Below are 27376 nucleotides of genomic sequence, written 5' to 3' on the forward strand. Positions count from 1 at the left end.
TTTCATTTCCAAAACTGTATTTGTAGCAAGCGTATTACATATGATTTTATCATCACAAATTAAAATATTAATATGTTTAAAGGATATACAAAACATAGAATCTACATCTACATAAACACAAACGAACATTATACCCGTATTGAACAAATTATTTTACATTGGGAAGTAAATGATGGATTATGTTTGCGTCATAATATGATTACTTTTACTTTATTTTCTACCTGAAACTTTGAACAATACCATCCCAAAATAAGGGCGATCACGAATAAAATTTACAGTTTTTTTTATACCGATTCGGTTATTATGTGCATATAGTTGATTATAATTTAAACGTAAATTTATCGTTTACGAGAACGATGCAATGCGCAATTTTGTAAAAAGTTTACAATTTGTGATAAAGATTCAATATTGTCTTCCCCATATTCGTGAAAGACTGCAAGGTCAAATAAGGGACCATAACTACAGCTTAAAGCAAGAACCGTACCGGGAACGAAATCATTTGCAAAAAAAGTATTGATCTATTTGCAATCTGGTTATTATAAAATCACAGCAACAACACAATTTGCCTACTGATTTGACTTGAATAATTCGATCTGAATTGTCCGTACTTGATTATAATAGCAACTCGTACTGGTGCATTTAAAAAGAGTTATAGCCAATTCAAATGGACAAGCCTGAATGTTTTTGCACCAACTATATGCGATTTTATCAAAACTGGTACAAGCCTTGTAGCTTGAAGTGTTAGCTTTGATGTTTCATCATGCGTTGAGATATTTGACAAGTAAAACGAATTCCATGTTAACACTGACACATCTCAAATCCGGAGTATAACAGTCACTTTTAGTGTTTAGTCAGCAGACTAGTTTGCAGTGCAAACTTTTTTCTGCACATTCGAAAACGAAAATACGTTTTGCTGTTTAAATATACAGTAAACTTGGTCCCTGCTGCAGATCAGCCTGACAGGGCTTCGACGCATAGACGCTTACTCGTAAATAAGAACACTTCGTTTACCATGAGCATCGTTTCTGTTCAAATTCAACACATTTATTCACCCGCACGCACCGACGATTTCATTGGAAGCCTTTTCAACACGACGAAAATCCCTGCGTTCCAGTAGATGCCCTGAGGCAGTCAACATCCTCGGTCATGTCAACGTTCAACACAGCCCTGTCACCGGACTCGTTCAACAGGTCGAAAATCGTCTCGCGCTCAGGTGCATGCGCGTCACTCCCAGATGCTTCAAGGGCGTGTCATGCACGGAGTCCGGAATCGGCATGTCCGAAATAACGTTCAACACGTGATTCTCTTCCATATCGAGCGTCACGTCTTCCAGCATCTCTCGGTGAGCCTGACAACTTCGCTGCAATAAGTCCATATCAAATTAGAGTTGTTATTACTTATTAATGAATCATAGGTTTCAGAGGCAAACGACGGTTTAGAAAAAAGTAACAATTAATACATTTTGTAAAATTTTGAATCATTTTTATTTGTAGGTGTGTTTGCTTTCCTACTGATTATCTTTATTAATCCCACTTATTTTTGTCTTCTTTCCCCGTCCCGTTTCCGCCACTCGTTCTGTCCTGGTATCACTCACGTACCTTCCCGTCTATATCAAATTTTATTTCCATCACACTCACTCACTCACTCACTCACTCACTCACTCACTCACTCACTCACTCACTCACTCACTCACTCACTCACTCACTCACTCACTCACTCACTCACTCACTCACTCACTCACTCACTCACTCACTCACTCACTCACTCACTCACTCACTCACTCACTCACTCACTCACTCACTCACTCACTCACTCACTCACTCACTCAATTGAGATCTATATACCTGTAATTTCAACTGATGGATGTCGTGTCTGATTGAGAGTAATTGCCTTGCCAACCGTTCGTCTTCGCTGCGCATCTGCATCTGTAACATCAAGAATTCGGTGAGTCTCAGTTTGATTTTTTTTTAAACAACGATACTGATAATAATGGATAATTATTGCGGAAATGTCAGTATCTATTCAACAACTGGTATCAATATTTTTGTCTGAATATAAGGACTGTTTGGTTGTTTCACGCGCTTTTCATCTTGGCGACCGGATTTTATTCCAACTCCCGCAGCATACGAGCTAAGGTGTTGATTTCAATACCGGGCATAAGAGGTTTACCCAGGGCACAACGGCTTTCCCCCGCACCCTTGCAGCATATTACCTCAGTAAAAACGAAATAGCTGTGTAGTAAATTAAACAGTTGAAGCACTTGGACGCACACACGGTCCTCGCATTATATTCAGATGCGGAAGGACCTTATATGCGTCGAAACATGCACACATTTTATTTAGTAATAGCAGCTACATGTATATGTACAACTGATCAAACAGTTGTCGCAATTGATGCAGCAGAAGCAAAAACAGTCGCTACAAAAGTAGATATTGAAGTAGAAATAGTGATAGAGGTATTAAGGTGGCAGTGTAGTTAAATTAGTAGTGTTGTTGTATAAGTGCTTGTATGAAGAGAAACGAAATTAGTTCGAGTATAATAAGAATTTTTGGTAGAAGAAAAAAAAGAGGTTTACCAATTCTGATCGAAGCCATGCCAGAGCGTCGTCGATTCGATTTTTTCTCTCCTCCGTAAAAGAATCGTCGTCCTGGTTGTTGTTGTCCGTATCAGTGTCTTTATAGCTTTTAATTAATTTTGAAGAATCGAACTTCGGAAGTACTACTGGAACACGTGTCGAGCCTAAGTGCGCCTGTTGCCAGGCGACCGTACTTTGTCGTCTGGTCGACAATTTTAATCGCGCTGTAGTGGCTTTAAGTTCACAGAGGTCAAAGTCATCGTCGCACTTAGGTATCAAGAGGTTGTTGCCACTTTCCCGATTTAAATCGTGTTCGTCTGATTTGGTCCAGTTTGCGTTATGGTCACACGTTGCCGGTATCCCGTTGTCACCTCCGGTGAAGCCGTCCAAACTTCCGGGCTCGGATATTTCGCATACCGATTTAGTTACATCGATACCGTTCTCGTCTATCACGCACAGTGTGGGACGATGGAATTCTCGCATTTTCTCGCTGTATCTCACGTCATCGGAGTTTCGTTCATATGACGTCATAAATAGTTCACATTGGAAATCTGAAAACGCATAAAACACAATTACAGTAAGTGCCACGCTCAATTAAATGAAACACTTCAAGTGCGTATAATCATCTGATAAGGAAATGCGCACCAATACGCACAAGGAATAAATGTGTTGCTCGATTTTTTTATCATTTCAATACACTGCCCATGATAAATTGAAATATATATTAGATAATTACTTTGCAAGATAGTGTCTTTGAATGATAAAATCACTTGAAAAACATAGTTTTATCAGCCTTATGATTGCCTCAGTAAAGTCTGAAACAAACTTTGCAATTAAGTTAATATAAAATACTATTTTCAGAAAAGCGATACATAAGACGCCGTGAAGCTGAAGCTATTCAAATACACTTTGCACAGAAAAAAGAGTTTATTATGCAGATAGATTCGAATTATTTTGAAGCTGTATGAAAGGGGTGACGATGTACCGTCGTTTGCAATAAAACAAGTTGTATGTTATAACGAACAGCATGTCATTTCATGCGAAAAACTAGAGGTTAATATTACAACAACTGTTACTTTAATTTATTAAAGACATAATCGTTAAAAATCTTGTTTATTTGATTATATATTTTGTCACCCATTAGTATGATTGTTATAATTATTATCGAACAAATGACAATTAATTGCATCTGAGTCAATCGTATGCATTCATATGTTCGTGTTATTCAATAAATTTACATTTTTGTTCAATAAGGAATATGCCTATGATTGGATTATTGAACTATATAAACACAGTCCGCTGTGTTTAAGGAACATACATAATTCGTCTCTCTGTTACAATGTTTCAATGGCCAATCAAAAGCATCGATCAATAGACTTTGGAGCCTGTATGGCTTCAAAAGGACGACGTTTTCATATTCGTAAAACAAACAACACACATACACCATACTTGTTGTATGCAATGTTTGATATTTTTAAAGACAATAATCCCCTAATACGGCTAATAACACTTCGAAATACGCGTAGAATATTACGTCTTTTTAGACTCGTTATGTTTCCAAATGAGTGATGCCTTCCGCCAAAAAGGTGACGTTAAAAATGGGAAAACGACACAATTGAATAATGAATACTGAATCCATCAGCATGCTAAATACGCAGGCTTTTCGTTAGGATAATATTTTTCATAACTATGTTTCTCATCGATGAGTAGTAGGAACCCGTGTCTAGTTATCTTATACTTCAAAAACCAAAGAACGGTACTTATTATAAATAACGTAACCGTCGCAAAATTTCAATCTTCATCCAGAAAATGTACACAACACAATCTTACCATCTTTGATTCGCTGCTGTGCGTAAAATTTTGAATATTGACTTAATGGACTGTAAATCTTTATCGCACGGTCATTAGCTTTTTGAATTATATCAACCCTCTTAATATTACTTTTAATGATAAATTACACCAACATATGATATATATCATAAGATAGGCGTATGCTGAACTATAAGTAACCTTTAAACGATGATTTTATTCAGTATACAACACATCAATTTTGCATATCGGTCTTTGATTGATCTATATGACCAAATGTTTTCGCCTTGTACAAACATTATTGGGTTGTTAAAAGTCAATAAATCTTTATGCAAATTTGCAATTTAGTACAGAATTTATAGACAATAACTTATTTTTCGACAAAAAAAGAACGGAATAATTTCAAAGCTCTTCAAATATCTTATCGTATATATTTTTCACAGATGATATACTAAAATGTAAATTACATGTTTCTGCAAATACATATCTGGCATAACGAACTAGATATAAACACATTTTATCACGAAACCATGACGCTTGCAGCTATATATGGTGATAAAGAATTCAATAATGACCATCATACATCTACATATGTACGAAACGCAAACACAATTATGGCAGATTTAAATATCGCAGAGATATATAATTGACCCTAACACTTATCTGCATAATATATAAGATTTTTCATCAGTTCTTCCTTGCTTTCCAATATGAATTAATGTGTTTTAGTATACATATATAGACAAATAACAGAACCGCGAATGTCCTTTTTATTTTGTGCATACTATTGATACGGTCGCACGTTTAAACGCCCTATCTGCCGTGTGGCACATTTGCATATCAATTGCCTGTCATAAACAATTTCGTGAAACAAGTCTATCTCGTATCACCGCTGTTAAGATAAACGCCTCTTCGTTGACAGAGTCATCTTGTATGAATCGAACACGTCAGAAACCTTATAGTCTCCTCTTCATCAGTGAGGCTTGTTGGTTTATATGATATGGGCAAGGTATCGATACTTTAGTGGAGACACTTAATTGCTACTTCAAAAACGGTTAAGGACTTTATGTCACTCGAATTTCGTAAAACATTTTTATTGTCTGTACATAGATATGTTTACTTACTGACGAACAATGCTGATCAAGTTACACTTTTCTATATCGTGAAACATAAATAAATAACAACAACAAAAGCAAATCGTCCTACTTTTATCACTGTTTTTATACAACCGCTTCTAATACTGCTACTGTTGCTACCGCTACTACTGCTGCTGATGAGGATCGCAGTATTGCTATATCTTCAATTTCTGCAACTCGAATCTATTATCAGGTATAATTATGTTACTGTAAGCCATTTGGAATCAAAATTATTCCCCGTCTTTCCATTTCCGATAACATGGATATAAATGTGTAGACTTGAGTTTATAAAAGACGTGCATTTCGACACGTAAAACAGGTATTTCATGTATTGTAGGTATTGACCAAACATTTTAACCATTTTTGTTTCAGGAACGATTGTGTCGAAAGAGACTGCTGATGATGTTGGTATTGTTTGTGACGAAAGAGACTGCTGATGATTTTGGTATTGTTCAAACAGACCTCTGATTATGGGGATACTTAGTTACTTAATGGTTCCTTCTTCTTACGATACAGAACTTCTTCTAGTTACTTAATGGTTCCTTCTTCTTACGATACAGAACTCCTTCTAGGTTGGTAAGAAAGGGGTGCAAACTGAACGAAGGTGCTCAATTGAGTGATTATTTAGTCTGAAATTATAAACATGGTTAAGGACTTTATGCCACTCGAATCTCGTAATACGTTTTTATGGCTTGATTTTGCATCAACGTACAGACAAAGAATTGACAGTTTGAGAACGATTCTTATTGTTTTTGTTTCTTCATTTGTACATAATGATCTGCACTATCGGTACGCCCCGTTGGTGAAAAAAAGGTACCATGAGGCCTTGAAATAAGAAGGCACATGGTGCCTTTTTTGCTCCGATGTGGGCGATTTAGACCTGGTACTATAACGGCTGCTATCAAAAATCCCGCATGCGGCTTTGTCAATCGTCACATGGATAAAGAACTAAGCTACATGAAGTATCGTGATGTTAAAAACTTACGACGTATAAGTATAGAAAACAAAAAGCACGAGCCTTGGCGAGTGCTTTTTCGTTTTTGTGCCGAGCATGATAAACTTGATCTATAATCAACACTAATCTATTGTTATATTTATCCCACGTTTTATTTTGTAAACCTTTTTGTTTAAACAAAATTAGTTTGACTGGATAATGTCGCTGGATTTATGACGTCATTTCGTCGAAATATTGACGTCATTTCTTGCCGTGGATTATAGATGATATTTAATCAACGGGGCTTTAATCAACCGAATTCGCTGTAAAAGTGGGATAAAACATGATACCGCATTTAGAGTCATTATAATCATTGGGCTTAAAGGTGCACACATGGTTCAAAAGAAATGCTAACAAACATAAACACATGGTGAGACGGATAGACACGTTTGCGTGCGGAGTGAGAAAGTATGATTGTAAGTACGATAGTTAGGTATTTGAAAATTAAGATTTAAACATTTTCAAAAAAGTCGGTCGCGAATGTGTTTCTCTAAGAAACTGGGATATGTTTGTCAAAATGTTAGATACATTAGGTTTTTGACGGATATGTTTTCAGTTAACATGCTTTGTTATTAGGTGATTTTGTATACACAATTCATTTTTCCGTGTGTATTTTAGGTGTTCATACAAGACTATATAAAAAAGGACCAACACGTATCACAAAACTGAAAGACGGTTAGCAAGAAAAAAGAAAATAACCAGATGAGAGGGATACATAGGTCAGGGTGCAGGATCAACTGGGTTTACAGAGGTTTACAGACTGGCTTGACAGAATGTAAACACGTTATAATGAGCTTAATTTTTGCAATTATCTCAAGTTGTTGAAATACATTTGCAACATGCTTTAGCACATTAGAGACAGTTTGTTTGCAGTTTGTGCCGATATTGTAAGATTTAAAAATGAATAATTGAAAACGCCTGAAATCGGTGTCAAAATGTCACCTTGCGTGCAGCATAATTTACCGTGTACATCATTGCATAACACATCGAATTTTTGGCCAAGATTACAGGCTTATTAAATACTGATGTATTTCACATTTCCATAAGCAGCATTGAAAACTGTCTTTTTGTACTAGTTAAAATTCTTATGAAAATGGATTTTAAAAGTTTGAAGAAAAGCACCACAAAGCGATTTGTTTATATCAACTAACGTTCAATGAACCCCACACAGTCTCGTGATCCTGCACCCTGGAGTAGGTACTGACTAATGGAAGAGAGTGCAGGAACAATGGCTTATGTGTGTCACTTCACTGAGACATTTCAAACCCCCATAAGATAGCTTTGAATATACTTGATGTCGTTTAAATTTTTATTCAAACTTTGAATGGTCATGCTTTGCCCAAGTGTTTCCTTAAATAAATTCATTTATATTTGCAGGAAATTGGATATAATTTCAAAGACGTGCACCGGTTTTGCAGAATTATACACACAGCGGGAGTTTGCTTACTTGTTAAATGAAAGTTCATTGATAATGAGCTATAAGCGGCATTTCGACAAGCGTTAATTGAAGTGTGTTTTTTTACCCAACCACGATAGACCTATACAACGAGTGTTCCCTCATCAACACGTAAATTCATAAGTAATTTATATCCTTCAATTCGCTGCGTACATATATGTTTTACTCTTTTGTACATCTACAATTATTTTGCAAAACATCTGTGTTGCAAATGTCACACCACCTAGGTATCTCAGTGGATTTCTTCAAGTAGTCTTAATATACCTCAATGGTCCACACTTAATCTGTGTAATTGGGAGGGTACAAAAGCTTTCAAAACACAATTAAGAATCGTTTCATGTTCAAAACATTAATTTGAACCTTTTCAACCGCCTTAAGATTACATATTACAAATTACAATAGTTACAATAGTTTTTCCCACGTCTCAATTCTGAAGAGAACACAGGTTTCATCGTTTAAAATACTACGGTATTTGCACTTGATAAAAGGAAGTCTATACGGTATACGTCTGTTCGATGCACCGTTTATTTTTGTGAGTTGCCATGTACCGTGTATTTTTTTGAGTTGCCTGTAATATGTTTAATTTCTTATGCACCCCTATGATGTATTCAATGTTTCTTTAACCGCGACAGTATTTTGAACCGTTTATTCTTAATTATTCAGGATGACGTGTATTTATATTCTTATGCTTTCTATACAAAGTCAGCGGGATTGACTGATGAATTCTGGTCATCTTCGGAATAGCATGTACTTTTCATTAAAATCCATCAGTGAGTGTAGAAAATATGAAGAAAATAATGCGGTTTTGATTTCCCCCTGTTGTACCTGTATGTTTGTAAAAAATGTGAAAATCTGCAAAGGGTTAATACAATTATGCAAAAATATAATGACTCATGAAAAGACAATGAAACCCGTAATTTAAATTGTTTGGCGAGTGCATCCCCTAGATTCATTACATTTTGAAAACATGTCTCAAGATTGTCAGGAGGTCTAACCTGTCCATTTTGAGAAATTCCTTGTATATTATTTATCCTCGAACTATCCAAACATATAGACTGTCGGACTTACTGACATATAAGATGAACAGACAAAGGCCATTCCTATTATTCCTCCCTCCTTCATCCACACCCGTTCGGAGGAGGATTACAAATGTAAGATATTCATTTTTATTGTCATTTATGCATTTTATACGAGAAATCGCCTTCAATGCCAATATTTACTCATATGATAACCTTACAATTCTTATCGCACCATCAATCGAACATTTATTGGCAAGATTGTTTATTTCTGACTTATTTCTGACCCAGAAACTTTAAATGTTACAATACTTTTTACTTAACCAATCATTTGATAAACATAACAGAGAGAGATAATGCTTATAAGAAGTACCATTATTTTAATCGGATTATATACGAATTTGACGTTCGAAATAATACGTTTAACATTTCAAAACAAAAGACGTTGTGGCATGGTGTTTATTCTTGTGATAAACCACAACAAAAACAGGTCGACCCAAAGGCGTAATGACATCAACTTGAACCAGATACTGCATTCAATAAACGCATACCCCCCACCCCAGTATAAGCTTTGTCCGTGTTGTTTAATTGGCGCTCGATTGGTCGTTGAACATTGTCGGCTCGGGTTATAAGTAAATGTACCAAGAGTAATCTTGAGTATACTTAAATGAACCCCGAGAACGGAAAATTAACTGAAATGTACCCGGGAATTTTAACGCTTAATTGTGAGTTTTCGACTTTTTCCCAATTAAATATGTTCATGTTTATGTCAATCTTATGTAAAATGGCCACTATATTATCGAAACTCCTACTCAAAAAGCATGTCGAGGCAGTTTTTGTTCAATTTTGATTCGTATTCCGTAGCGCGTTTAACCTCATCTCATTTAGGACAAACTCGGGTACAGTCTAAATCGGCCGGGAACGTGTAAGTATATTTCCCGTACCCGTGGTCCATTTAAGTACACTTAAGAGTACCCGAGGTACATTTAAGTAGTACCCAAGCCGACAATGACAAATCGAGCTTAATTTGCTCATTGAATAAGTCTAAAAGTAGTTTAATGTCAAAGTCAATTAGGGGTATGGTAATTTATGTGATCAGAGTGTTCACGCCCATACAAGTATAAAGCGATGAAGCATGTGGTATTGATGTTAGACGAAACGCGTTATTTTGGGTAAACAAGATTTTGGATTGTCTGAATAAGTCTTGAGTCCAAAAGCAGACGAATGTCAAGGTCTATGATGATGCTGCAGCTGACGATGATTTTGAGGAATACAATGATGAGCATACGTACGTTATAAACAATTAATAGTTTAAAAAAATCATTTGGTAGAATAAATAACTAGGTGAAGTTGGTAAGAGAAGAAATAATGGTGACGATGAAGAGCGGTAAGAAGTGATTCACACATAAGCTATTGTGTTTGTTATTTATACGAACCTATTTCATGAAAGAAGTACGGAATCGTTATCTTTGTGTACATACTTTCAGAATAATTTATCTGCTAAATGAACGATGCGCCATCGGAAAGAAAGCGTCCTGTGAATTTCTAAATATTCGTTACCAAGGTTAAATATACAGAAAAAGATGGTTATCTTTGATGCGCACGCAATTTTAGAACACAATCGCGCTCAATGCTTCTGTCAGTTCTATAATTAGAATAATTAAGTGCAGCTTTATCACTAGAACACTTCACAATATTTGCTAACTCATAAAAAAATGAGCCGTGCTCCGTGAAAAGGATGTTTAATGCATGTGCGAAAAGCGTCGTCCCAGATTAGCATGTGTAGTCCGCACAGGAAAATCAGGGACGATCATGTTCGCCTAAACTGCATTTTTGCTAATAAGAGACTTTCTTTAAACGATAAATAAAAGCGGAAAGTGTCTTCCATGATTAGCCTATGCGGACACTTTTCGCACATGCATTAAACCCCCTTTTCACAGAGCACAGTTAATCATACTACATCTTTTGTAAATGCGATTTATAATGTTCTCATTTTTATATTAACTGTTATGTGTCAAATGATTCTTGATGTAACGATTCGTAAAAAAAAATGTGAGCTCATTTCATTTGAAAGCAAAACCACCAAATGTATTTAATTTTGTCTATCATTATTTTTATTAATTCATCACAATACATTTGTAAATAAATGATGCTGTCACAAAAATATGAAGATTAAATGGGAATAATTAAACACAATTTGAAAATTTATTTTGGCTCCTTGAATCAAACCATATACATGTAATGGGGGCTGGCATGTGTCTTTCAAAAAGCGTTTATCGGACGTTTATATCATTTTATTAAGAAAAATGACATCGAATGTGCAATAACATAAATTACACTGTTTATAGAACTTCAAATCATCATCATCATCATCATCATCATCATCATCATCATCATCATCATCATCATCATCATCATCATCATCATCATCACCATCATCATCATCATCACCATCATCATCATCATCATTTAAATATTCAACACGATTCTTTCAATGTCAATGTATATGATGACAAATCTCCAGAACTGTAGGTTATATATAGTTCTATGCAAAGAATGTTTACAAAACTTCTTAACATCAAACAAATATTTGTATGAAACGATGCATAATATAATGAAGCATAGCAAAATAAAGCAAAACATTATTAATGTGAAATGCTTACTTTTCCAGTTTATATCTACATCAGCATTACCATTTCTTGCATAAAAATCATTTCAAATTGTCCGTTCATGGCATTACAAAATACATAAGTAACGTATGCAAACAAAATACACAAAATAAGAAAATATCATTAAGTAATACGGAGCCCTTATGTAAACGGTGTCTATCTTTATTTTCTGTAGATAATCATCACATCAAACATGAATACACACATTATAACTTTAACCTGTGACGCTATTGACTATGTGTCTCTTATTTATAGGCTAGGTATATTAGCCCAAAAAACACTTAACCTCAAACTAATTCTTTCACAATTGGTATCTACAGTTTTCTTTTCTAAAATGACAGGAGAAGCTTAGACAAAAAGTCCTAAGCTGTATTTTGATGGGAAATGTGTTTTTTGGGGGGAAACATGCCCTTTTAATAATTTTCATCACACATTTTTGGAATTCATCTACTACGAAAGAATAATCATACATTTTCCATTTATTTCAATGTTAATTTATCATTTTATGGCGGAATATGATATATATGTAACATTTTTCAAATTATCTATCTTGAATAAGTGATATTTTTTTCAGAAATTACATTTTTTAGATATTTTGTAAGTAATTTGATGAAATAACATGTGATAAAGCATGAACCCGTATCGTTTCAACGCTAGCAATTATACTTATCAATCATAGTTCATTCTAAGACTTTGCATGAAAGAGAACTCTAAATGTATGATAGTTGATTTAGCTTAATGTTAACATGAATATATTTCATTCAACATATGACAAATTGACTAAAAAATCGAAATTTGAGTTAATTCGATGAAGTTTTTTTATAATCAAGATATTTCTGCATTTTCAATATGCTTATTGAATAATTAAAACATAACAACTAGCATTAACAACTTAACAATAATTCTTTGTTAATGGCAATATTCAAGCTACATTACAGTTAAGGTATAATATTATATTATATATAATATAATATGATATATATTAAAACATTTAACACCGAAAGTGTGTTTGAAATATACAATCTCATCTCATTATTGATTTGAATTTAAAAAAAGGATGATACGTAACAATTAACACTACTAGCTGAGCAATTATGCTTTGCTTATGTCAAGTTACAAAACATTTGATGGTTTATGTTAAACACTTAACCAATTGCATTTACATTGAAAGATATCTGATTTTTTCAATTCTAGATATCCAGCTCTTCAATAATTGACTGTACGTTACTACAACTTGTTCCTTAGCATTCACCACAACAACCCGTGCATTTTAAACCATGTTTCCGATAGCTACATCTTTTGGTATCACAACCGGTTTTACAGTTACATGGTATGACATTTAATAACCACTCAGGCGCTGCTAACATATTACACTTAACAGGTGTCAACAAGTCATTCTCTTTTCTCCAGCCCCACTCTAATGGATTTAGTTCACTACCGACCCAGGTTTGGACTTGTAAATATGTTCTAAAGCTATTAAACATTGCTGCCGCCTTAGTTGGAGGAAGAGTTTCAACTTGTACCACATTGTTACTTGTGTAAACCTTTTGCACAAATTCTCTAAATCGTAGAGCGTCCAAATCCTCAATCTGATTTCCGTTGTAAACACATTTAAATGCGTTTTCTCCTGCTTGCTCAATTGTAGAATGTGAAGAAGTGTTCATAAAAACTTTTGCTTGGTTTTTGAAGTTCGAATCATTCAAAGCTGTTTACTACTCGACACAAGTTTCTGAGAAATTATTTATATAAAAGTGTTTCACGACGTTATAAGTACTCTTATTATGAAAGATATAACTTCATTTAATTGCATGTCAAATTATTATACGATATAATATATACATTGTATGCCCATGTCTTTGAGTTTCATGTTGTTCTGCGTGTTGATAATATATTATAAATAACATATCTCGGTTTTCATCACATTGGATGATTGTTGAATAATTCTATTTTGGGCCGGAGGCCTTGCATAACAATAACAATAAACCATTTGTTCTGTTAGGTTATGTTATTATTCGTCATGATTTTAAATGAATACTAATTTATTAGTACGCAAACCTTTATAGTTTTTTGCATCTAATGAAAGTCCTTGACATCCCTTTTCTCCAAGTTTTGAAACTTGACGGTCATCTTGCTCTCCACAGATGACACACACCTTTTTAGTTATGTCTATACTGGTTACTTCCAGACTGTAAATATTGAAAATATGTTTAAAGCTACATGCATTTTACACAAATAGTATATTACTTTATATTATCAAGTACTTTTTTCCCCCTCAAAAAAAGTTTATAAATGCAGCCAGCAGGGCTATGGAAATATATACAGCTATAATCCTAATATAAAGATAGACTTTAAGTTAGCCATTTACTGATGTTTTTTTAAATGATCTCACATATTACTAGTTCATCTTCTAAAACCATATATATTGTTAATTTATTAAAGTACAACACAAAATTTGGTTACCTCATTTTTTGTTATATACAGTTGTTTCCTCATATGCAGGGAAAGCACAGTTGTCTCATGACATCACACACAGGTAAATAATTGACGATAACAGCAGACATGATTCTGAAAAAGAAGGGACAAGCATATTTGTATTAGTGTTGTTTGATTCTTTATCCAGACATTATTGTATTATAAGTTAAAGTATTAATGTTACAGTTACATTATTACATCTGTATATAATAATTAAAAAAACAACAACAGAAACTATACCTTATCCAGTTTATCATGTATATTTTATTTTTATTCATATGAAGTTTCTTACGTGAAGAGCTATGTCTAAATGGTTTAAAGATATATAAATATAAAGTTAAAATACCTTTATTTTATCTATATGAAGCTGTAAAACCAGCAATCTCATAAAAGCAGACGTGATTTTGATAAACAAACATCTCCCCATGAAAAAGAATTAAAAACAAAACATTAGTTCTTTATTTAAATTTTCACTGTTTTTTTAATTTTGATGGCTCTTTCACGCTTCCGTAGTTCAAAAAATGAATCGTGAGATATATTTTTGTTTGTCTATTTTATAATTTAAATATCAATCATATTTGCATATATTATTGATGTTTTCATAATTTACGATGTAGAAATCTAAACAAATATCATATAAAGCCGAAAATTGAAAAAATATATAATGTCAAGCGAAAACGAGTTTCCGTCGTCTGCAACGATTTTCATTTTCATTTTTAAGAAACGGGTACAAATATTAAAATTGAACTTACATAAGACTAGCGTTATTTGTTCGATATATTTTTGATTCTGAAACACATTACTTACCTAGAAAATGCTGCTTATAGCTGGAAAAAGCCAAGAAAGTGATGTAAATAATGAACGCTGCTCAGAGCACATTGTTTACATCTACACCGGTTCCGGTAAAATACGGTTGTATGGTGTAGTAACGGTACCATCGCTAATTCTTATAATTGACTACTTTAAACAGTAATATCTCGGAGACTGCACGGAGATTTTTTAGGACTTTTTTTTGGAGTTTGATATGTTATTGATAAATCGTTTGTTGATAAAAACTATTGTGAAGGAATTTGTTTGACCCCAAATTCCTAATATACCTAGCCTATTAAGCCTTCCGATCATATTCTGGCGCTTGCATTAAAAGCCATTAAAAGCCACACCTCTGTTTCGCCGTATTTATTTCGTTTTGAGGAATCAAAATCTGGAATAGCCGTAATAGTTCTATCCATATGAAAAAAAAACAAAAAAACACTCCACCTTAAAGAATACTTTTTATACATTTTAAAAGCTTTGTATTATTACCTCACTCTCATACAAGCTACTCGCTGAGATTAAATGACTACCTCGTTATCTGATTTGATCGACGTTTTGCAGATAGAAATCAATTAAAGTTCATTGTAACTAGTTCGATATCAAGCTAATCAGTGTCTACCTGTTCAGGTGACGCGCTATAGAGACCCATTTTAAACTCTGAAATACTACAAAGGCATATTTGGCATTGTTGGAAACCTTCTCATTCGAGTATTTAAGTTTCAACTACGATACGAACTTACGTTTAAACTACTTTTAATAACGCCAGCTTCAAATAATGTTGATGCATTGCTAAACGTAGAGCGATATCGCATTCACAGTAGGGCAAGCATTTTTAAAGTTTCAGACACACAATGTATAAAAACCGTATTACTTTTGCAAGTAAAATACTTATAAATTAGTTTTAAACCATCACAGCGACCCTAATAGATCTATATGTGTTATCAGAGTGTGCATGTGTAAGACCAGTGACACGCATGGTATGTATTTAAACATATTTGCTCAATTGCAACAACCCACTCGCCACAATAAATCACACAAGATGTTCAAAATGCATTTTTACCATGTGTAACATGAAAACATACCGTGTCATGCACATCCAACATACTCGTATTTAAAAACTTAAATGAAGGAACATTACTTCGAATAAAACCGAGATGTTGATGAGGAATTGTTACAATGTCAACTTGCAACATAATTAGTCCTTCAAAATCGTCTATTGACATTGAACTCTTCGTGTATTTGTTTCGAAAACTCACGTCAGCGGAATAGTGATCAAAGCAATGTTTTCACAAGTACACTTGTAAGTGCTGTATAGTTATCAGAGAAGAGAGCAAATATTTGCTGATATATATATATGTAGAAGACATGACAATGGACAGTGAATCAAATAAAATGGGAACAAGAAACGAGGACCCAATAAATGGAGATAATGATCGGTCGAAATAATTGCAATACGGCGCAGACCTTTGTTTAATGACAATTTAATGAACTTTTGACCGATTACAAAGTTCGGTTTGAATTGAATTTCTAACCATAAAGTATTGACAAAAATATCGCGATGTGCCAATGAACAAGGGATGAGTCTATGACTATTGTGAATCAAGTAAATAATTGTATCGAAGATCAAACATGATAACATCCAGAGAGTCGATATTATATAGTGAATAGGGGCCTAACACAATTATTTGTAGACTTTAGAAGACCGTGTTCTTATTTGTAACACTTAATGCTTGATTTCTGGGAGTGTATTGTTCAAAATATAATAATAGTATTATAAGCAAAAACACAATACTTAAACGTAGAATATTTCGAATTAGGATGATGATTTCAGCATCACATCACAAGGCGTGATTAAAAATTATGTTTTAATACAATTTCATTTGTTTTCGTAAAACGGCCAATTTACTCCGGTCAAATTGCTTCCGCATCATCGGAATCAAACATTCGTCAATATGTGCATTAATGTTAAGATGCTATTGAATATAAGTATGTAAATATGTATGGACTTGTACAAGTTGCTGGGTTTTGGCGCTGTACTGAAGATGATGTATTTTATTTTTATTTTCGCAACGACATTCGCTATTATAATTCAGTTTTCGTTCCGATTGTTAAAAGTTTGTAATGTTGTTGTTTACATTCTCAGCTCTTGTTTAAAGATCTCTCTGTCTCCAAGCAATAACCAAGGTCCCAATTTTACGATTATATTTCTGTAACTTATTTTCCAGATTATCAACTTGCAACGTAGCAATAACATACATTCGTGATACAAGAGTGGAAGCCGTATTTCATGTGGAGTCTCAGTCCATCTCAGACAGAGTTTTTGTAATCAATAAGAGTATACAATAAACTAGCACGGGCGCTAGTCAAATAGATACTGGAGACTCCTGCACGCCTAAAATGCATTCATGATTTTGATTGTGTTCCTATTTACCGATCGTTGAGCCCCGTTGCTCAAAACGTAAACGAGTAGTTAAGGTAACAGTCTGTTAATGTCAGGCCCACATACAATTAGTGTTAAAAGCAATTTTATTATCACACATGTTCAATATATTAAAGCAAACAGATTTGTTGACAATTAACACATATATTAATGAGTTCACATTACTTGATTCAAAATTTAAAGGCTGTAAGATTAACTGGTCGTTACCGCAACAAGCCCCAACCTATATATTTACGAATATGCATAATGAAATAACAGTTGCTACAACGAACAGACACTGATGAGCTGTATAACTAACAAGAAGCTGTTGCTAGTTTCTAAGTACAACTTTTGTTGGTTATGATGTAGCAGTTATTTTTAACACCGGTGTGATGCTAATTTTAATACAATTATGCGTATTTGTTGTTGGTTTCTACGAGCCGAACCGTACTTAATTGCTTGTGTTTGTGAGACCTTTTTTGGTCTTTCAGGTTCAGTTTTCGACCATTTTGCTACGTATGAACATATTCGCTAAATTTACATTTAATTAAATAAAATTGACCTAAGAAAATGTGTTACATAGAGAAAATGAACCATATTTTTAGGAAATATTAGTTGAATTATTTTTTTATTTAACACCATATTATATTATGCCAAACAAACATTAGACTATGTTTATTAATTATTAAAAGTAAACTTACCTTTTAATGTTAAATCCAACAAAGAGTGTCTTATTTTCTTTAAATCCTAATTATCCGCGCCATACAAAACACTAAAATAATGTTTTACAATTACGTTGAATTCTGTAATGTATGAATAAGTCTGCATGCCGCATCACTGTGCGCTTTTCCGAAGCCTCTACGATTGTCTTTATCTCTAAATGCGTATCGCATTACCGACTAGCCCGCTTAGTAAATTTCATATATAAAAGAATGTTAACAACTCTGTGCAAGTAGAGCGGATGAGTTCGCCGTTTATCAGGAATACGTGAAATAAAGCCTTTCCTCCTCGTTCTTTTATTGCTTTTGTCAAGTAAAGAAAATATCGTTATTTAACATGAGCAGTTAAGTAATTATCATTGCTTTTAGCACCCTGTCATCCTGCCATTTCAGATAATTATGATTTAAACGACACTTTGAAGATTGAAAAGATTTAAGTACATATTGATTTAAAATAATTAGGTGATAACTTTTGACATTTATCCGCTAGACGTAATTTGAAGTAGGTCTTCATTAGTTACGTTCCGATCATTGGAACAAAATTAGCAGACAATTAATTATTTATTTTATTTGTGTTATTATTATTATTATTATTATTAGTAGTAGTAGTAGTAGTAGTAGTAGTAGTAGTAGTAGTAGTAGTAGTAGTAGTAGTAGTAGTAGTAGTAGTAGTAGTAGTAGTAGTAGTAGTAGTAGTAGTAGTAGTATTTTTATTATTATTATTATTATAAGTATCATTATTTATTTTCTATTTTTTATTATTATAATTATTATATGATTCCCAACCTGTTGTTGTATATGTTCATGACGTTGATGATGCTGAATACGATGAAATGAACAATAATACAAAAGACCTGCAAGCAGCAATTTGCACTTACTGGTATCAAAGCCAAAAACTTAAAATAGCATCAACAGGAACGTGTATGTTTGTAGAAACTTAATTCCTCGTCATGTGTTGTTATAGCCTATAAAAATGTTATCATTTGATGTTAACAATATTGGGCTTTATTTTTATTACGATGTCGACGTACGCCTCATTAGAATAATAGCCGATTTGGCCTGCTTGTTTATCATTAATGAATTAAGAACCAATGGCTGTTTGTGTCTATACGTGCGTGCACATGGAGGTGGTTACGACTTACCCATGTATGACACAACTGGATGCATCTGAACTGCTCCATGTTTTGACTATTGTCGGTATATTTAATAAGTCGTTTCCACCGCTTACCCATAATTTTGTATGTGCTTAACATGCACGTTTTCGTCATGGTCTGCTGTATGAAATCCCAATAAGAGTTATGCAAACAAGTGAAAGTGATTTACATGCGATACAATGAGAATTCAGAATACATATGGTTAATGCAATATAATTTGCGGATCTGTTACCTCCAACGAAACATTCAATCAAAACAACAAAGAGAAACAAACTGCTTGTAATAACTTCACCCAGTTATTGAGTGCATATAAATTTATATTTATTTGAATTTCATCATTTAAGGGACAAAGGGTTGCACGCAAAACGACAACACAAAATGGTGAACATTTATGGAAAGTTATTTTTAAAATTGCACGACGAATGGCAAGTTACAGTTAACCCAAGCTGTATGGGCAGTATTTTAACAAAATTATGTAGGTAAACACTGAATGTCCTGCACATCAAGCGCTTTTTTAAATTATGTCACTTACAATTATAACAGTAATAACTGTGGAAAAGTTAGGTATATATTTATTGTCCTTGCAATTCATGTAATACAGTTTTAACACGCTCGATCGGTTTTCTATATAGAAAAAAACGGTGGTAGCGTTGCGGTCGATTGAACGGTCACACTCGAGTTGTTGGACCTTTCTTTAAAATTGTGTTGGTTTGATAAAATAACTTACTGCGAAAAAGAATGGGACATGCCGATGCATCGGTGACATCACTTTATTTGTGTGCTTGCGTCATGAGAAAATCCGCCTTAATGACTTAATATGTCATTTTTTATTATCCGGTTCATATTTTAACATTTTATCTTAGCTGGAGTTTTCCCGAAAATTCCACCCGTTTAATTCATTTACTTACAGAAATATCGGTATATGAAAAGACACACCAGCTTCATTTTCAAGATGACGCCATCAAACGTCCGTGTTAAACAATAATGGTACGGTAATATGAATAATAATTCTGAGTAATAAATCTGTATGAGATAAGTATTCAATTTTCAAAACCTCTTTGGAATATGAAGAATATTTAGATTTACTTCCTAGAGGACTGCGCTTATCTTTTGTAAGATTTAGAGTCTCCTCACATGCGTTGAGAATTCAAACTGGCAGATACGCTCAGAATAACATTCCACAAAATGAACGTTATTATCTATGTTGTAATGACTTTGATTTAGAAGATGAGTACCATTTTATATGCACATGTATATGCCGCTGTTACACTGAGTTAGGAAAAAATATAAACGCCGTACATTTTATAGCAACCTACATATTTGTATATAAATACCACAAGTTACTAGTTTCATGTGACAAATGCATATTTTATAATGTATGTAAATTTATCGGAGAAGCTTTTGTTAAAAGAAATCCAATTCTTAATAATACTGTTGAATTAACTTCAGTACCGACTTGGTAGAACCAAAGTGTACTTACCATCGAGTATATGTATTTGTATTAGAATTCTTAAATGGTTATTATTTGTTATTTAATGTCAGGTTGCGTGACAGACAATAATGTTTGAATTGAAGCATGAAAACGATGTACATTTGTATAAGTCTGAATAAACTGTTTGTCTGTCTTTCTTTCTTTCTGTTCAATCAATGTTAAATATTAAATGACGTATCTATAGACACCTACAGAGGTGAATTGCCGCAGCATGTTCACCTACAATTATAACACTATTATAATTTGTATTAAAATCATTTGCTGATCTATACTTATATTCTACACACTCTAAATTAATAAAGAAATAACACAACAAAACGTCTGATAAAAAAGTACACCGCTTACTACTCTTACTGAAAATCGTCAATTACATCTATTAGTAAACACTTATCTGTTAATTAGGAGTGCTCAAATGATTTCCAAACATGATAGAGAGCTTTTCATATTTAAACCGTTGATTTGAACCTTCCCAATTCCAAATTGCCATACGTACGAATTACAAATGATACAATAGTTTCTTTTTTTCCCACGTCTGAATAATGAAGGAAAACAATGTTTTAACAGTTGAGAACTCAGCAGTATTGACATTTGGTAAAATCTTATTTATAATACAAAGTACAAACTTGTTCACAGATTGGCACTATGATAATTAAGAAAATGTCATTTAAATGTGTATATTATATCCAAACAAGTAAAATAACACTCGTGACTAAGAAAAAAATGGTTAAAATATCGATTCGTTAATACACAATCACCAATCGAAATTGATAAAATAACAAAAAACGAAACTTTGAAAAAAAATTGTATTCCTTTATAAGCATTAAAAATACGCGGTCAAGTTCTAAAATCTGAAAAGTCCATGGGTGGTCGATTTTGGACTTATTTGCTTGCTTATCTATTTGCCTTGATATAAAAATTATTATATATTATTTTATATTGTTAGTGTTCAGTAAATAAATTTCGTGACCTTTTTTTATAAAATGAAAATCGGTGAACAGGTCCCTTAACAAAGCCGTCATAAAACACGAATCTACAAAATCAACAGAACGTGTAACAATCATTCATACAACAATGATTCGATTTCACACAAAACGCACATTTAAATAAAGATAGTAACGCAATGTAAGTCGTTCGTCCCTTTATAAAATGCACACGTTTGTATGTTTACATGTTGATATTACTTTTGAAAAAAAAAAGAAAGTTACACGTCACATTATCAGAGTCTTTACATGAAAAGTAACAATTATTATTAATTAAATCATATTGAACATGTATGTGCGTAACTGTTATCAAAGCAGACATTTCGAACATTCAAACAGTACTAAGGTAATCGATTGTAGAAAATTTAATCGTCTCGTCAATCGCACAGATATAAGACAGGACAGACACAAAAACTTCAATTGTCACAATACTTATTTACTGATGTTTTCTCAAACAAACCACAAATCTAATGATAGGCAGAACAGATAACATTTAAAATAGACTAGTATATAATCGGATTATCTGCGGTTTTGTACGTTGTGAAAGAATCCGTTTTAAATATCAAAACAACGCACGCGGAGGCACACAATAGTGTTTGTATTTGTGATGAACCGCAACAAAAACAGGTCGACACCGAGGCATTGTGACATCGAACGTAAATAAGAAAATAGAAGAAATTAAGAATTTTGGATGATATTGCACATTCTTGCAGGCGATTTATTAAAAAAAAAACACGTTTAAACTGTAAGTATCGTGCTTTAGTTTCAAAAATACTCTTATGATATGAGCCGCGTTCATGGAAAACTGGGCATAATGCATGTGCAGTAAATTGTCGACCTAGATTAAGCCTCTGCAGTCCCCACAGGCTTAACAGGGACGACACTTTCCTTGTACAGATTTTTCGTTTAAGGGAAGTCTCTTCTAAGGCGGAAAGCGTAATCCTTGATTAGCCATTGCACACTACACTGGCTAATCTGAGGTTGACACTTAACGTTCATGCATTAAGTCCCTATTTTCCTGTATCGAGCTTCATATGTATACATACGCGATTATTCCCCAGACAAATAGCGTCGTCATGTCCAACTGGTCCAGCAAAGCAATATTGGGCACATATTTTAGAGATTTCTCCCTGTTTAGCAATTAACAATACATTTGGAAACGCTGGGGCCGATCCAACCTGTGTAGCAAGTACCGTGCGAAACAACGTCAACTGATTTTAATCATTGATACAATCAATGTGATAAGTTACTGTTAGGTTAACGATTTGGTAATATACGGCCATGGCTTTGTTTTGTTAAACACTGAAAAAAAAAATAGCCGCGCCTTCTGTGCATGTGCACATGCTAATCAGGGACGACACTTTCCGCTTTAATAGAATTGTTCATTTAAAGGAAGTCATTTCTAGACGAACACGCAGTTTAAGTGTAAAGTGTCTAACGGAAGTCTGGGCAGACTAAGCCATGTTTTCCCAGAGGGCAAATAATGAGCCAATTACATTAAGACACTTGTAGGACAAACAACTGCACTACTTCGTAATATAACTTCAGTAAAACTGAAATGAATTCATGCAGAATATCACGTAAGCATTTTTGTATATGACTTTATGGCAAATCCGATGCATGCATTAAATACCTAAGATATGAGATATCTTTAAAAATGTGCAAACAGACGTCATGCCCATGCCTCTGGGAGCATCGCAGCATTGCAAGTATTGTCAGATATGCTGTTTTTTGGACGGCTCAAGCGATTGCGCGATTGCTGCCAGAGATCTTGAGATAACATCGGGGAATGTGCATCGGGGTACGACGCTGTAAACGCAGGAAAGCTGACGTTTTCTGACGAGTGACGGTGTACGGTATTGTTGAAGGCCCCCTCTTAGACAAAATGATAACTGAATTTCGGTAAAACAGTGAAGTTCTTTCTAAGAAGAAAGATTCCGTTTTGAATGTTCACATGAGACTGTAACTGAATGTAATAAGGAGTTATAGATGTTGGAAATTAAGAGATGATAAACCGTTTGCTGATGTTTGAAGATCAATAACGGATTAACCAAAAGACGACGATAATGCCGTCGATGATGATGCTTCTAATGATGATGATGATGATGATGATGATGATGATGATGATGATGATGGTGGTGATGATGATGATGATGATGATGATGATGATGATGATGATGATGATGATGATGATTATGATGATGATGATGATGATTATGATGATGATGATGATGATGATGATGATGATGATGATGATGATGATGATGATGATGATGATGATGATGATGATGATGATGATGATGATGATGATGATGATAATAAGGATGATGATGATGATGATGATGATTATGATGATGATGATGATGATGATGATGATGATGATGATGATGATGATGATGATGATGATGATGATGATGATGATGATGATGATGATGATGATGATGATGGTGGTGATGATAATGATGATGATGATTAGATGATTGTGTTAAAAAGGGCACAATCCCAGAAAATAATTGGTTAATTGATAAAACATGATGGTGATTTGAGGAAGAAAGCGATGTGGGGTGAAAGAGATAAGATAGGGTGACGAATAGCGGGAATGTGCGATTATCAAATTTCACGACGTTAAGCGTTTGAGTTTATTACTGTTATTTATGTTAGTCAATGCCATGAAATAAATACAAAATCGTTATGTTTATGGATTATTTATCTGCTTAGAGAATAAAGTTCTAGTGAAAATGAGGCATCCAGAATGACCCTTAACATCCATTTGGACATTAAGTCATACAGCAACAGATGTTATATGCATGCAAACGTTTAAGGCCAACGCACGCGAACAATATAAGTGTTTACATAAAATCATACTAAATAGTTTTAAAATACCAGCCCTTAATCACAAATAGTTGATCATACTACATTTTCTTTAATTTTTTTATCGTTATTTATAATGGTTATGTTCAAGATCATTAATTAAAAAGCAATATATATTTAACAATTTGAAAAGACATCGTTAATAACGAGCGTCCAGCTCAATTGAAATAAAAACCATCAGCTTGTTAAATATCTTGCATATGGTAATTCTTATCAATTCATTATTTTATATATATATAAATAAATATTCATGTCATACAATTCTAGTAGATTAAGATGAATAAATGAACAAATTAATGTGTGCTTGTTTCAACTGGGCAATGATCTCTATTAATCATATTTAGAATAGCGTCGGAATCGAACCACGAGGGCATTTTTAAATAAATGTTTACCAAAACGACAAAGAGTTGTTCATCGTTCAATTAACGACGATAATTGGAAACTTAACGCAGTTCTAGCATATTCAGATATATAGTTATGCAAAACGACATTTTAAAGGAATAAACTGGAATACACAGGAATACCGATGAAGTCAGTTGTATATGTTTTATTAAATATATTGTTAACCCATTCATGCCTAGCGTTTACAAAAAAGACCTAGGCAAACAGCGTAGACCCAGATGAGACGCCGCATAATGCGGCGTCTCATCAGGGTCTACGCTGTTTGCTTAAAAGAATCTGTGAGAAATATTCTAAAAATAGAAATAAATATACAATACATCTCTAATTTTGGAAATAAATTGATCTAACTTAGAAGGATGGGAGAGTCCACTAGGCATAAATGGGTTAATCACATCCACAAATAAAATAACGCTGACATTAACCTCGTTATCTTCCCAAACGATAATCTGATTTGATCGACATTTTGCAGATAGCATTTAGTAAACTGTCTTTGTAATTAAGACGATATCGAAGTGATCAATGTCCTACTGTTCAGATGGCGCGATATAGAGACAAATTTTAAACGCTGAAATACTACAAAGGAATGTTTGAAAATGTTTGGCACTCGTATGTTGTTTTTTTGGATCTAAGTTCAAGACCCACAATTCAACCTGTTTTAATGCTGTTAATAACGCGAGTTACATATAGGTTTTGTACGCTTCTTTATGAACGCTGCAAATGAAATAAAACAGCTCTTAAAACTGTTCAGATGGCGCGATATAGAGACACAATTTAAACGCTGAAATACTACAAAGGAATGTTTGAAAAAATGTATGTTTTGTTATTGGATCTTAGTTCAAGACCCACAATTGAACTTGATTTAATGCTTTTAATAACGCCAGTTACATATAGGTTCTGTACGCTTCTTTATGAACGTAGCAAATAAAGTAAAACAGCTGTTATAATTAACATACGAGACGGAACAATTAAATAAAAAGCTGTGTCGTTTAAACCAATTTATTTGCTTCAAAGCAGGAAACAATTATAAACGAGCCTCGTTCTATGAAAATGGGGGTTAATGCATGTGCGTAAAGTATCGTCACAGATTAGCCTGTGCAGTTTGCACAGGCTACCCAGAGACGACACTTTCGTTCAAAGAAAGTATCTTCTTAAAAAATCCCGTTTAGGTGGAAAGTGTCGTCCCTGATTAGTAGGTGCGATCGAAATGTGTATACTTGTAATATCGTATTGGACGATATTCATAATGTTATCAATTATTTTATCTTCTAGGTCTTCTCGTAAAACACACGGCGTTCACGATGCTATGTCATTTTTAGCTTCTTCAGTTAAAGTGAGGTACCAATGCTTTATCATCAAGATTTGGAATTTTTGATATACAAATCCATCTAGATCCAGTCATAAACGTCTAATTTTATTGGTTCTATTCCTGTAATGTTATTCCGATTTGTTTTTAACTAAACGCTTAATGATGTAATCATAAGAACACACATAGCTATGTTATCAAGAAATCAAATGTGCATATGGAGTAACGTGCCCGATGCTAAGATGAAGTAATAAAGGAATATATACATTTTCGCTCATTGAAAACTGGGGTTTAATAAAATTGCGGTACGTTTCCGCCCAGATTAGCCTCTGCAGTCTGCACAGGCTAATCAGGGACGATGCTTTCCTCTCTTATGCTATTTGCGTTAAAATGAAATATTTTCTTTAAGTTAGCGAAATTACAGTTTGGGTGAAAAGTGTCGTACCTGATTCGCATGTAAATCTTGAACAAATTCAACGCACGAGAATATTATTAGAACCCGTTTTCCTTGAGCCCGGATCATATGTCAGCACGGGGGCTTGCCGAAAGAGACACTTGGGACGTCTAAGCGTTCAAAATGTATTTTAGATATTGATTAAATTTCAGTTGAGCTTTCTATATAAATTCCTTCATATTTATAGTAAGTTAATTTTAACTTGGTAAATTGAACAATCACTGATGAGCTCAATATTAAAAACTACTTCTCATGTTGCTGTCACGATAAACTGTCTGTGTTATTCATGTTACATATCTCTTTACTACTACAATGATATCTATTTGTTATTATAACTACTTCACAAGCGAACAAATTCGCATTAATAAATAAACTTACCTTAAAATGTTATATCAAATGAAGCTTATTTTCTTGTTTTAAACTTTGTTTAAATCCTGTATATCCACGCCATAAAACCACACCAATTACTAACAGTTGCGTAGCATGATCTAATATATGAACACATCGCATTACATATTCTCTCCGACCACTAAAATCCTTTAAGATTGTCTTAAACTCTCCAAAAGCGTGTCGCATTACACATACTACTTTGCAATGTAGTTGACTTATCCGGTCCGTTCAGTTGAAGTTCAAATAAACAAC

General features: G+C 33.7%; 1 protein-coding gene across 4 annotated transcripts; it reads right to left on the reverse strand.

Annotated features, from left to right (window-relative positions):
- LOC127845251 (protein FAM167A-like) lies at positions 1 to 27376 on the reverse strand. 4 transcript variants are annotated; one of them, XM_052376066.1, is made up of 6 exons: positions 27113 to 27376; positions 14116 to 14220; positions 13711 to 13841; positions 2576 to 3126; positions 1845 to 1925; positions 1 to 1360 (listed from the first exon to the last, which is right to left on the reverse strand). In XM_052376066.1, exons 2-6 carry the CDS (start codon positions 14118 to 14120, stop codon positions 1184 to 1186), a joined length of 945 nt encoding a protein of 314 aa, XP_052232026.1. In that variant the 5' UTR covers positions 14121 to 14220; positions 27113 to 27376; the 3' UTR covers positions 1 to 1183. The 4 variants fall into 4 exon arrangements, with proteins under 4 accessions (XP_052232026.1, XP_052232024.1, XP_052232027.1 ...); XM_052376064.1 differs by lacking the exon at positions 27113 to 27376 and adding an exon at positions 14474 to 14775; XM_052376067.1 differs by lacking the exons at positions 13711 to 13841; positions 14116 to 14220.

This window comes from Dreissena polymorpha, chromosome 9 (genome assembly GCF_020536995.1).
Source record: "Dreissena polymorpha isolate Duluth1 chromosome 9, UMN_Dpol_1.0, whole genome shotgun sequence".
Lineage (NCBI taxonomy): Eukaryota > Metazoa > Mollusca > Bivalvia > Myida > Dreissenidae > Dreissena > Dreissena polymorpha.

Excerpts from the sequence above, each read along its gene's own strand:
- LOC127845251 (XM_052376066.1), bottom strand. Across the intron at positions 3,127-13,710 it reads AGATGCAAAAAACTATAAAG|ATTTCCAATGTGAACTATTT; the intron begins GTTTGCGTACTA and ends ATGCGTTTTCAG. Across the intron at positions 1,926-2,575 it reads CATGGCTTCGATCAGAATTG|ATGCAGATGCGCAGCGAAGA; the intron begins GTAAACCTCTTT and ends TTGATGTTACAG.